At 36.4% G+C, this 14792-nt stretch overlaps 1 protein-coding gene across 1 annotated transcript in view; it reads right to left on the bottom strand.

Moving 5' to 3' along the window:
- LOC101664570 (zona pellucida binding protein) overlaps positions 1-14792 on the bottom strand; it is a 129446-nt gene that overhangs the window by 81639 nt on the left and 33015 nt on the right. Inside the window, exons 4-5 of the mRNA XM_004708055.2 lie at positions 12742-12891; positions 7724-7942 (exon numbers count right to left, since the gene is read on the bottom strand). Of these exons, the coding sequence (XP_004708112.1) occupies positions 7724-7942; positions 12742-12891 (369 nt within the window). The remainder of the gene's footprint in view (positions 1-7723; positions 7943-12741; positions 12892-14792) is intronic.

The following is a 14792-nucleotide window of genomic DNA, read 5'->3' as shown; positions in this document are numbered from 1 at the left end:
TCTGGGGTCTTAAAGGCTTGAAGATAAACAAGCAGTCATCTAACTGAGAAACAACAAAGCCCACATGGAAGAAGCACACCAGCCTGTGAGTACAGGAGGTGTTGAAGGGATCAGGTATCAGGCATCAAAGACCAAAAAAAAAAATCAAAGCATTGTGAATGAAGGGGAGTGCAGAGTGGGGAACCATGGCCCATCTGCGGGCAATTGGGCATCCCCTTGCAGAAGGGTTGCAGAGAGGAGATGAGCCAGTCAGGGTGCGGTGTAGCAATGATGAAACACAACTTTCCTCTAATTCTGAAATGCTTCCTGCCCCCCACTATCATGACCCAATTCTACCTTACAAGTCCGGCTAGACCAGAGGATGTAAACTGGTACAGATAGGAACTGGAAACACTGGGAATTCAGGATAGATGAATCCCTGACCAGAGGGAAGGAAGGTGAGGGAGAAAGGGGGAACAGATTACAAGGATCTACATATAACCTCCTCCCTAGGGGATGGACAGCAGAATAGTGGGTGAGGGACACGTTGGACAGTATAAGAAATGACAAAGTAATAATTTATAAATTATCAAGGGTTCATGGGGGAGGGCGGAGCAGGGAGGGAGGGGAAAAACAAGGAGCAAATACCAGGGCTCAGTAGAGAGAAAATGTTTTGAGAATGATGAGGGCAACAAATGTACAAAAGTGCTTGACACAATGGATGTATGTGTAGATTGTGATAAGAGTTGTACAAGCCCCCAATAAAATGATTTAATTTAAAAAAGGAACTCTGGTACACACACTAAAAATTGTGATGAAACCATGAAACATCTCATGACATGGAGCTGGAAACCATTACGTTATGTGAAGTTAGTCAATCAAAGAAAAATATTGTATGTGTCCACTACTATCAGAATAAACATTGAGAATGAAGGCTTCTGTTTTCAGTTTATGTAATCTTCTAATCCAGTTCCCAAGCATCCAGAGTCTGCCCTAGAGCCCATGAGCCAGATATCATCCCTTTTATATATACATCTTTAAAAACACTCAGAGGATCCCTCACCTCAGCAGGGGTCAGATTCTCAAGATGAGGAGAGAGGGAGACCATGCAGTTGCTGTCATACAACATTGTTCTACTGTGCCTACACATCAATAGATACTCAGAATCATGATAAGCAAACCTTACTAGAAATTCAACCCAAGATGTGGAAGTCATGTATGTCCCGGGCAACATGATTACCTAACACTGGGTAGGTAAACTGGGAGGGGTAAGCTCCTACCAGGAAAAAAAAAGGCTCAACATTTCTTATATATAACCAAAAGGGGAAATTATGTCTGGTATTGTTCTTAATAGGACAATTTTTACCTATTTTCTGTACAGCCCTTGGTGACCCAGACTATTGCTATAGACTACTGGGACTTTAAACTTGTACTTACGAACCGCTCAGTATCCTTCATAGGCCACACCTGAAGAACTCATGTGGAAACCCCACTAAGTGAACTGGGCTTTTACCTCACATTCACCTACATCAGATTTAGGGAATTGTCATACTCCTATGGACTTAGTTTGATAAGAAGCAGATGAATGCTATTGAAAGGTTATAGAATTATAGGTCATTGTACTTTGAGGCAGGTCCCATTCTGTTGAGGGTTCCTATAAACGAAGGTCTGGGACTACCACATAAATATTATTTTAATGTCCTCTTTGTTTTCTTATGATGTGTTAATCTTGTAGGCATGGCTCCATCTATGTTAATGAATGTTATTGAAAGTCTTGCTTTATCAACAACCCCCATTATTTGTGTAGGATAGTCACTTAAGAATTTAATCTGCATATGACAATTGATGTACTGCAGTCTAAAGTCTACATATATTTGTATAATTTCCTTTTCTCTTCAGTATTTTAAATTATATACCATTGGCTAATATAGTGACACTATCAATAGAATTACCTTATGCACCATAGGGATGATTAATAATGTTCTCTATTGTAAAATGATAATGGTGTCTCTAAAATGAAACAGAGATATATATAAACTGTAGGTATATGAATGGAATGGGACTCACTTAATTCTAGCCTTGATATAAGAGCAGTTCGGTCTCAGGACATGGCCCTGCACAATGCCTCCCCTCATGAAAACATCACTGAGGATGCTATTGTAAAATGTGGTCAAACAAACTGATGGTGCTTGGCTAGCAGAACGAATAGCATCTGAGGTCTTCAAAGCTTGTCTTCAAACAAGCAGTCATGTGAATGTGATGCCAACTAACTTCACACCATCCTGTGTGATCCAAGGATTGTAAATAATAAAATCCAAATCTGAAGGAGGGAATGGTATCAGAGCTTAAATTGTGAATATCCAGTAGTCACAAGGGTATGGATGACAGTGGAAGCCCAAATCCATTTGTAGGGTCCCCTCATGGATTAAACCTCTAGTGAATCTTCTCTGTCCAGTAAAGGGGTGTGAATAGTCTTGCTATCATATAGAGAGTATTGTAAAGTTGATTATGGTATACGTAGTTAGGTTAAAACATAATACCCAATATTTGATCTCCTTTTTGACCCATTTTAAAGTTGTTTTCATTTTTATTTATTGTGTCTGCTTTTTGCATGAGGTTTTTCTATGGTTTTTCTACTAGTTTTTGTTTTCTTTTGCTTGTTTACTATTTATTACTTATGATTGTGTTTTGTAGTGTATAATTTTCTGTATAAGAAACCCAGGATAGGTAGACCTAGAGATACTAATAGGATGGGGAGAACAGGAGAACAACAATGAATGAGAATAGAATGTTCATAAATGGATGGTGGTGACGATTGCACCACAATATTCTTAATATTATTGTATGATGAAATTGTACTACATGTGAAGTGTGTTCCAATAAAACTGTTTTTTAGAGGGAAGAATCATACATATTTAGTAAATACTAAAAGGATGACCCACCACTTGTTTGTCACTTTGTTATTGTCAGTGCTTGTGTTGCTGTGATAAAGGAAACTATGTGACTGGTACTGTACTTCGAATGTCAGCAGGGCATGTAAAGTAATCAGGTTTCAGCTGAGCTTCCAGACTAAGAACAGACAACTAAAAACTACGTGACTGCCCACTTCAGAAAAAGGAACTGCTGAAAATCTTTTGGACAGCCTCAAAACATTGTCACTTACTGAAACATTGTCACTTACTGAAACATTGTAACTTACTGAAACATTGTCACTTACTGAAACATTGTCACTTACTGAAACATTGTCACTTACTGAAACATTGTAACTTACTGAAACATTGTAACTTACTGAAGCCCTAATAAAAGGAAGCAGAACACTGTTGGGGATATGCCAGAGGATAGGCCCCTCAGGTCAGAGCATTCAAATTGTGACTGAGGAGGAGCTGATTCCTTGGAGGGGAGTCAACTGTGATGATATGAGTGGGGTGAAGCCTTCAGGTAAGGTGAAATATCTGCAAATTCTTGCTATTTTTTAGAACTTGGAATGTGGGAAGTATGAATCTAGGAAAAGTGGAAGTGATCAAAGATGAAATAGAATGCACAAAGGTAGATATCTTGGGCATTAGTGAGCTGAAATGTACTGGAATGTACTGGCTATTTTAATTCAGAATGTCATATCATTTATTGTTCCAGGAATGACAAAATCAAGAGGAATGGCATTGCATTCATTATCAAAAAGGACATTGCAAAATGAATGTTGAAATACAATGCTGTCTGTGATCAGATTGTATCTCTCCACCTTCAAGTAAAATCAATCAATACAACTATTATTCAAAAGTATGCACCAACCACAAAAACTAGTGGTGCAGAAATTGGAGAATTCTACCAGCTTGTTCTTAAATTGATCAAACACTTGATCAAGATACATTGTTAATTATTGGAGATTGGAGGACTAAAGTTGGAAACACAGAGGAAGGAATAATAGAAAACATGGAATTGGTGATAGAAATGAAGCTAGAGATTGCATGATAGGATTTTGCAATACCAATATGGTTTGTTCTTAGCAACCGCTTTTTCAAAAACACAAAAGGTGACTAGATATATAGAATAGTGTCTATACAGACAATACAGAGAATTCAAATTGACTTCATCTGTGGGAAGAAAAGATTAAGAAGCTTAATACCAGCAGATGAACAAGGCCAGGGATGACCGTGGAACAGATCATTAATTTCTTAGATGTAAGTTCAGGATAAAGCTGAAGAAACAAGTCCAATGAGAGCCAAAATACAACCTTGAATCTATCCCACCTGAATTTAAAGAACATCTCAAGAACTTTTAAAATGCATTAAAGATTAACACCAGAAGACTTAATGAGCTGTGACAAGTCAAGAGATATTATTTATGAAGAAAAAGGTCATTAAAATGTGAGGAAAGAAAATACTAAAGTGGATGTCAGAAGAGATTCTGAACTTGCCCTTTATCAGAGTAGGTAAAGCAAACGGAAGAAAGTAAGGTTAAATAGCTGAAAAGACAATTTCACAGGGAAGCTTGAGAAGACAAAGAAAAATATTATAGTGAAATGTGCAAAGACTTAGAATTAAAAAAACAAACTCAAGAAAATATTCAAGCCTCCAGTTGCAATATTCAAATAGTCTAAGAGCAAAATATTGACTGATGCAGGAAGCATCAAAAATGCATCTCCTGAACACACACAGAGTCTCTGCATCAAGAAGTAGTTGACATCCCACCATTTCAGAAGGTGGTATATGAATAAGAACCAGTGGTGCTGAAGGAAGCGTTCAAGCTACACTGAAAACATTAGCCAAAAACAAGGTTCCAGGAATTGATGGAATACCAACTAAAATATTTCAAGAATCTGATGAACCACTGGAAGTACTCACTCATTTTTTCCAGGGAATTCAGAAGGCAGCTACTTTTCCAACTGATTGGAAGAGATCCATATATGTATTCATTCAAATGAAAGATGATCCAACAGAATAGAATGGTTAAACTATAGAACAATATCACTGATATCACATGCAAGTACAAATTTGTTGAAAATCATCCAACAATGATTGCCGCAATACTCTGAAAGGGTGCTGATAGAAGTTAATCCAGACTCAGAAAAGGACATAGAACAAGGGTTATCATTGCTAATATTTGATGTATCTTAGTTGGAAGCAGAGGATACCAAGATATTTACTTGCATTTTATTGACTGTGCAATGGCATTCAACTGTGTGGATCATAAGAAACCATGGATAACCTTGAGAAGAATGGAGAGTGAGTTAGTTTACTGTGCCAACCTGACCAATAAACATGTGGGGCTAATTGAAAGGTGGAGGGAAAAATGGCTCGGTGTGAGCCTCACCTTTCTAGTTCTCAGGGCTGTGGTTTGTGATGGTCTGACCAGCTGCCTTAGCCAGTTCCCTGCTTCAACTGGCAAGGTGCACGTCCTGCAAGACATCCCGGAGGAGAAGCTCCACGGACCTACCCCGATGCAGCCCTGGGTGCTGGAGCAGCCCTATGGAGACCCCCACCAGTGCTGAGATGCTTACACATTCACTGTCTCGGCTTTCCTCCTGCAGTCGGCATCATAGTGTGCTTTGTGACATTGAGGAAGTCTTTTTGAATTGGTGATGGACATAGGGGTTAATGTTGGACTTGTGCAACACTGGATTGGGATGTTTTCTTGATGTGCACTTAACCTTTATATAAAACTCTCTTTTACACATGAGTTTTTGTGGATTTGTTTCTCTAAAGTATCCAAACTAACACAAATGGGAATTCCAGAATACTTCATTGTGTTCATTTGGAACATGTACATGGGTCAAGAGGCCGTTATGAAAACAGTATAATGACATACTGCATGGTCTAAAATCAGGAAAGGTGTGCGACTGGGTGGTATCCTTTCCTCATAATTGTTCAATTTGTATGCTGAGCAAACAATTGGAGCTGCTGACTTATTGAAGAAGAATGTGGCATCAAGTATGGAGGAAAGCTTTGAGTATTCACAATCTAGCTTGATGAAAGTGACGAAGACCTATTGATGAAGATGCTGGATTGCAGGTTTGAGTATGCATTATGACTCAATATCAAGAAGACCAAAATGCTTACAACTTGAACAATAGGTAACAATCGCAGGAGGTTTATTACCTATGTAGATTGCGCAAATGTATCTTGGGCTCCCAATGTCATCCATAACCTTCTGCAAATCATATTCTCACAGTTTAAGCTCTGATACTATGAGGGGTACCCCACAAAAACCAGAACTCTTTTTTTCAAAGCTATGTATTTAATTTTTTTACCAAAGAACCATATGATCTTCATTTTACTCTCCTTTGCACTTAACATATTTTTAAAGTCTGCCATTCCATTCTTAGAAATGCCTTTCAAAATCATCTGCTTGGATGGCTGACAGCACCTCACTCATTTTTTTCTTCACCTCTTCTATGTCCTCAAATCGCTATCCTTTCATGTCCCGCTCCATTTGTGGAAACAAAAAAAGTCACACATAGTGAGGTCAGGTGAGTAAGGTGCATGGGGCAAGAGAGGTATGCTGGGGTTTTTTGTTTTGGTTTTTTCCCCCCCAAAAAACAGGTGCATTGAGATGGCTGCATAAGCAGGTACATATTGTGGTGGCAAAACCAGTCCCCCATTTACCACAAATCAGGCCTTTTTGTTGCACACTGGTACACAATCTTTTCAGAATCTCTAACTAGAAAGCTTGATTAATAGCCTTACCTTGTGGAACAAACTTCAAGTACACAACAAGTCGACATTTTTGTCCGTTTGGGAAGTTGACAGATATCCAGAATGAGAACTGTCATCAATCAACATTTCACTTTTTTTGAAATGAGAGACCTTGAGTTTTCCCATAGTGCTGTCATTGTAAGCTGTGTTCAACATCACAAAAGATTCTGCAGCAATTTTCCCAAGCAGGAAAGAAAAATTCACAGCCTCTTGCTGTTTTCATAAATTGGCCATCACAGTAAAACAAGGTTCAAGGGAAACTGCTTTTCCATAAAAATTCACTGTGACCACAGAGAACCTTCCCTGGCAATGCCAGTGGGTTCACTAACTCAGAGTGAGTTGCTTGATGTATGAAAAAAGCTCCCAGCAGAGCTTTATTCCATTTTTTTAGGGGGGTACCCCCTCGTATTCTCTCCTTTGATTTTGGATTATATGATTTACAATCCTTCAGTCACTGATGTTGGCTTGTTTCTTCCATGTGGACTTAGGTGGCATTTCACTAAGAGGTACTGTTTGTTTCGAAACCATGTTGTCTGATAGCCAAGCACCATCTAATTTCTTCACATAGTTTGCTATTGCACCCATGTCTTCTGCATTCCCTTCACGAGGGCAAGTATCGAGCAGGGCTGTGATGCAAGAACTAATTGTTCTTATATTGGAGCTAGGATTTATTGCAAGCCCCAAATCCATTCCTGAATCTAAGGAACATTATAATTTTATTAAAGGAATTTGAACTCTGACAAACCCATTTTTATTTTAGAATATTTGAATCTCTATAGATTATACCAGTCCCATTACCAGTCAGTTGATTATGTCTCATAGTGACCCCATAGAACACAGTGGAATTTCTCCTGTGGGTTTTTAAAGCTGTCAATCTTGGCAAGCAGTAAGTCTTAACTTTCCCTTGTAGAGCATCGTCTAGTGTTGCTATAAGTCAGAATCAACTTGATGGCAGTGAGAGATACACTGAAAATATTTTATAAATTCACAACATACCTTTAAGATAATTTAAGTTCTTGCTTTGTTTTTCAAAGAGAACTGTACATGCTTACCTGAAAATGTAAAGAACAATTCATTTTGCAAACCAGCTCTTTGCATTTTAACACGATGACATTCAGATTTAAGTAAGGAAATTTCACACGAAAGGTCAAGAACCAATTTGCTTAAAATCTGAAGAAGTTTCTTCTCGAAAGAAATATTATAGATACTATTGCAGGGAGCTGCATGATATCGAGCTGTAAACTGGTAATAATAACGAGGCTCACGATAAGCTGCAAAAAATAAAACAAAGATAAATATAAACATGGATATTTAAACAATTCAACTATACATGACAACCACTTAAGGAAAATAATTTTAGGCAAATTTTTAATACATGATTTTATACACAACTCTATTCATTTTAATTAAGTATTTATTTAGAACTAGTTGTGTGCCAAATATTGTTTTAGGTACATAATGAATGTTAATGAACAACTATTCCCAAATAATCATTAAAGATTGGTATCATTTTTACACTCATAATAAGAAAAATGAAGGACAAAGAAATAATTTCCATGCCACAAACCTCACACTATCAAAACTATGGCTCCAACTGAGGCAGCTTGGTTTCAGAGTTTTCCCTTTTATTATAATGCTGCCTCCAACTCTGGCTTAAAGATTAATCTGAAACAAACAGACAAACAAACAAAAACCCTCTAATATGTTTCTAATAAATTTTAAATTTGTTTTCTCAAGTCCCAGTTCCAAAACCTACAACTGATACAAAGTGTTTTTCCTTGGTCTTTTCCAAAATTCCACTGAAATAATGCAAAGATTATAAAATTAAAATAAGTAAGTAACACTAAAGATCCCAAAGAGTTCACATTTCAAAGCAGAAAACTCTTTTGTTACTCAGGCTCCTCTCCCCATGCTTCTGATTGCACACTCAAATGAGAGCTCTCCACTTGCAATTAAAAGGAAGTCTGCTTTGTTACTTTCCTACCCACATAAGTAGACCAAATTAAATCTATCAACCTTTGTATTCAAAGACAGAGGAGACAGCTTCTATTTGCTGAGGACCACACTATCAATTTCATATATGGACATGAGTACTCTGTTTCCCCAAAAGTAAGACAGTGTCTTATATTAATTTTTGCTCCCAAAGATATGGTAGGTCTTATTTTCAGGGGATGTCTTATTTTTCCATGAAGAAGAATATGGTACATATTTATTGTTTATTGTTTTATTAAAAGAGACCTCTCGTACTTCCTGTCTGCTCTACTGCGCTGCAGCCAACAGTGAAGTGCGCAGCGGCACCCGCCACTACTGTCCAGAGTCCGGAGTTATGGTAACTTCAGGTGGCCTTATTTTCGGGGAGGTCTTATTTTTAGGGGGGTGCCTTATATTTCAGTGAGAGGCAAAATTGTAAATAGGTCTTCTTTTCAGGGGATGTCTTACTTTCAGGGAAACAGGTTGAAGACCCCTAAAGCCCCAAACTTTTGAAAAATCCGAAGCATTAAATATGATAAAGAAAATTTAAAAAATAAAATGAATCTAAAAGAAACATTTAATAGAGACAGTATTAAATAAGTCTTAAAATTTCTCAGTAGTAAAGATTGAAAATACGTAAATATAATATAGCTATTGTAGAAATGACTAGTATCCATAAAATTGTTCCTGAAAATATATGTAAACATAAATATTGAAAATTTTTAAAATATAAAAAAGGTTAAAAATCTAACTGTATGTTAGAAGAAAAAGTCATGTTTTTCTTATGAAAAACAGAAACATTTTAAATTCTTTTCTACATTTTCCCTCTATAAATTGGGATTCTTCTAAAGAAATATTCCTCAAAAGGTTCAGTACTGGTAGCGAGCCACCGTTGAGTTCCTCTGCTCTTACAGCAAAGGAAGCAGTTGTTCAGTGAGGCAACCTTTCTTTGCCAATCAAACTTTTATAGATGTACAACTTATTAACACCAGCCTGACCCTTAATCAATTCAATATTCTGTTAACTCATGCATCTTACTCTCTTTTTCCTCTCCCCATTCATCATTAATTTGAAATTCTCACTAATTTCACACCATTGTAGATTCCAAATATCTGAAGCCATGGAGGCTTGATCCACCACTAGTCTAAATCAGTTTGTTGTTCTGTGGTGGCATTTGTGTAGCTGTGATGATGGGAGCCATGTTACTGGTATTTCAAATGCCAGCGGGTCACCCATAGCAAACATATTTCAGCAGTTTTCAGAGTAAGAAGAGACTAGGAAGAAGGAATGGTTGTCCATTTTGGAGGACCTCATGAATGGAAGCAGAACATTGTCAGAGACAGTGCCAGGGGATAGGCCCTGAGTTAGTTAATTGTGGCAACCTGGCCGATAATCACACGTGGGGCTAATTGAAAGGCAGAGGGATAAATGGGTGGTGAGCCTCGCCTTTGTAGTTCTATGGTCTCTTGCTTTGTGATGGTCACGCCAGGGTGCAGCTGCCTTAGCAGTTCCCTGCTTCAGCTTGCAAGATTGACTTCCTACAAGACATCCCCAAGGAGAAGCCACATGGACCTATCCCGATGCAGCCCTGGGTGCTGGAGCAGCCGTGTGGAGACCCCTGCTAGTGCTGAGATGCTTATTCATTCACTGACTCAGCTTTCCTCCCGCAGTCGGCATTACTGCCTCTGTTTTGTGAGGTGGAGGACTTTGTGGATTGGTGTTGGGTTAATGGGTTAATGTTGGACTTGTGGGCTTGGCAGCATTGGGTTGGGATGTTTTCATGATGCACACTTTCTTTACATAAAACTCTCTTATACATGAGTTGCTGTGGATTAGTTTCTCTAAAGTACCTAGACTAATACAGGCCCTATGGGTGTAAGACACTCGAAATATAACTCAAAAAAAGGTGCCTTTTCAACATAAAATTGACCATGGTAACATGAATGGTGTAAAGCCTGTGAGAGTAAAAGATCATTATTTGCTGATGTGGCACAACTGAAAATGAGGATAAACTGCTGAAAACATGAATTAATTATCAGATTTTGGAATGTACAAAGTATGAATCTAGGAAATTTGGAAGTCCTCAAAATTTAATGGAACACATAAAGGTAGATATCCTAGGCTTTGGTGAACTCATTCGGTTTGCTACAGGCCATTTTAAGTCAAACTATCACAGTTTATTATGCCAGGCACGATATAATCAAGATGGATGGCGGTCAATTCATCATTAAAAAAAAAATCATTGCAGCTATCCAAGTACTTTTCAACAATGCATTTTCCATTCTCTTAACATTTATTTTTATAATAAGCCCTCACGCTTGTTCTTGGAAAAAAATCTACCAAGATAACCCCTTTAGAATAATAAAAGAACAATCACCAGCTCCTTCTGAGATGGCTAATCTGCCTATTATTTATCTCTGAAGTTTTTCCCAACTTCCTTAAAACTCGATCCATCATCTAATAAACTGTTACCAGCAAGCCTGGAATTTGCTACAAGCCTTTAATGATTTGGGAAGATGTCAACCTGAATTTTATTAAAAATTTGATACTAGCCCGGATTTCAAAATCATTTTTTTTCTATAGTAAAAAAAAGTATCATTTTTGTGGTCGGGGTTTCTTAAGGAACTGTGATGAGACTATGATGGGGACAGCGCTTCAAACCCAACAGCTGCTTCACAGGAGATAGATGAGGCTTTCTGCTCTTGTAAAGATTTAAAACCCTGGAAACCCACAGGTAGTTCTACTCTGTCCTATAGGTTAGTATAAATCAGCAACCTCACTGACAGTGAGTGTGACTTTGGGCTAGTTAGGCCAGGACAAGTGTATTACTAAGAGAACTTATCTACATACATCTACTAATAGCAGGGACATGTTCTGTTTTCTAAAAGTCTGTGTATGTATAAACTGGAACCTTAGTCGCAATAAATTTTTAACTACTGTCATATAATTGTGTAATAATGTTAATACCATTTATTAATATTACATGATTGTTACAAATGAATCACAAGGTATAATAGGAGAAATAATTTGATGATCGAAGGTATTATTTTGAAATTCTCTATGTTTTCTACAAAATTTTTCTCTAAACCTGAAACTAATCTAAAATAAATAAATATATGTAAAATTTGTTTTATATATAATGTAATTCTTATCCAGGGAATATTAAATACCTTGGTCAACACAAAATTCAAAAAGAACATAACTACATGTGGATTACATATATATTTAAAATACTGAGAGCAAAAACTGTCCATAAGCTAAAGCAGAAATGAAAAACTAGAATGTGATACTTAGGATAATGACAAGTATAAAAAAGAATAAATGTTTGTCCTATTATAATTACATTTAAAAGCACAGCATTGCCAAGAACATAATACATCCTCAATATATATTAGCTATCATTATTAACCTTTTTATCATTACTAATTTTGCTATAAAACTCATTTTAGACATTTTATATTTTTAGAGATATATCAATATGAAGTAAGGGATTAAGAAATCTAACACAGTAAAGATAAAATGTTGACTATTTTTTAAAGTTTAGACAAAGTACTTGGCCTAACAATATAACTTCTCATAAAAAAAATGCCTTTCTTATTTCAAGGATAATATGATGTTTTGGGATAACAAAATTGCCATGATATCAAAAATAATTCTGCTATGTCATTTGTAATTCTGATGTGACGACCATGTTTGTATTAGTCTCTTATTGCTAGTTCAACAAGTTACCACAGACAAGATTCCTACACACCCTGCTTTCATACTGACTACTATTTATCTGTGTACATATTAACAGTTCCTTGAGGAAACAAATTCTTCCCTACTAACTATTGTGTCATCACCACTCTCTTTTACTTTACAGAGTCCATTGAAAAATAAGATATATATATATATATATATATACACACACACACACACATATATTATGTAAGCAAACACACACACAAACTTAATACATGTGTGGGCACTCTATATGTGTATGTGTATATGTCTATGCATATATAAGGAAACAACAAATGTAGTTTTTCTAAAACAAGCCTATTATAATATACATAAACATTTTAAACATTAATTATAAAATTCCAAGTGCACTTCTTACCATACACAAGATATTTTAGCTGAAGATTTTTAACAACTTCTTCCACAGTAGGTTTGTACTCAAGAAAACACGTATAAACTCCGCTCATAACCTCCTCGAAGTTCTGAAATACAAGGCTTCCTGTAGTGGTTACTTGAATTGTGTTGTTTTCTAATAAAAGAATAAAAACAGCCCTTCATTGATTCAAATCTATGAGACTGAGGAAAAATTTTAAAAATCTAAACATAAAAATGTAAACCATCAAATTTTACCTAAAGAACCACTGAAAGAGGTTGGAGCATACTTAGTCATGGAGGCTAGTACTGGCTGACAGTGGGTGCAAAGACGACCTTACTATCATTGGGGTTCATCAATTGTATGGCTGCCGAAGTGATAAGAGACTAACAATTTCATCTACATATTGTGTTCAAAATCTGTACCTCTCATTGATTTGGAAAATGCACATGTTTTCATTTTTTAAAAATGATGAGATATAACTTCATAGGAGCCCTTGTTTCTACACAGGGCTGGGATCCACATGGTGGGCAGATGGAAACCACCAGCATCTCCTTGGAGAAAGACTGGGCTTTTCACTTCCATAATCAGTTAATGGGTTTTCAATGGCAGTGAGCATTTCATAATGTCATTGACTCTACAAAGTATGTATCAAACAGTGTTTCTAGGACAAAGGTTAACCCAATGACAACCAGAAATTGTTGTGAGTAAATATTATACTAAAGAAAAGTTGGATCACAAATTTGAGGACTACAGAAAATAAAGTTACTTGCCTAAGGTCACCCAATCACTGAGTAACAGATGTAAGATCCCTTTCTTTTTCCACATACATTATTATTTAAATACTACATTAGGAGAAACTTAGGATGTGAAGCAGAAAATATAATTCATTTAGAGGTATTAGGATTTGGACTTCAAGTCTAGTTCTTTTCTCACAATATATAACCTTGAGGAAATAAAATTAACATATCTCACAGGATTACTTTATATCACATAATCAATAAATACTAAACTACATAACAAAGATTTGTCATTAAGCAAATGTTAAGCTATTATTTTGAAAATTCATTACAACTTTGCATTACCAAAATTCTTAATAAAATTCAAATTAATAATTTAGTATATCATTCGTTATATACAAAGAAACATATAAGTAAATAATTGTCTATTTTTATATACAATTAAATTATTTAATTCTTATACGTTTCACACTTAAATGCTTTTTCAAAAGAAAAAATTGAATGGTCTTAATGATGACTTTTTCATTATCAGTTTTCTCAATAAATATTTATTTAATTTCAATTACATTCTATGTCCTTTTTTAGACAGTAAACGAGAAATTAAAAGATGGATATACATGCCACGAATGAATGTATTTAGCACACTAGACCTTGAGCTGTCGTTGATTCTGACCCATAGTGACCCTATGCACAACAGATCGAAATACTGCCAGGACCTGCACCACCTTCATAATTGATCCTCTCCCTGAGCCCATTGTTACAGTCAATGTGTCAAACCATTTCATTGAGAACCTTCCTCTCTTTCTCTACCCCTCCACATTGTCAATCATGAAGTCCTCCTCCAGGGAGAGATCTCTCTTGACAGTACGCAACATGAAGCCTCGTCATCTTGCCTACAAGGAGCTCTCCGGAAGTACTTCTCCCATAACAGATTTGTCTGTCCTTTTAGCAGTCCATAGTACTTTCAATACTGTTTTCCTTAAGTACCACAATTCAAAAACATCAATTCTTCTTTGGTATCCTTTATTCAATGTCTAATTTTCATATGCACATGAGACGATTTAAAATACCATGGCTTGGGTTACGTGCACCTTAGTCCTCAAAGTAACATCGGTGCTTTTGAGTACTCTAAATTAAAGTTATTGTACAGCACATTTGCCCAATGCAATGTGTCTTTTCATCTCTTGACTGCTCCTTCCATGTGGATTGTGGATCCTAGCAAGACAAAATCCTTGACAATTTCAACCTTTTCTCCATTAATCGTGATGCTACCTATTGATCCAGTTGTAAGGATTTTGGTCTTCTTTACAATAACCT

Source organism: Echinops telfairi, unplaced genomic scaffold, assembly GCF_000313985.2.
Source record: "Echinops telfairi isolate 266 unplaced genomic scaffold, ASM31398v2 ScPeMD7_7;HRSCAF=31, whole genome shotgun sequence".
Classification (NCBI taxonomy): Eukaryota; Metazoa; Chordata; class Mammalia; order Afrosoricida; family Tenrecidae; genus Echinops; species Echinops telfairi.
This window is presented reverse-complemented; position numbering and strand designations above follow the sequence as displayed.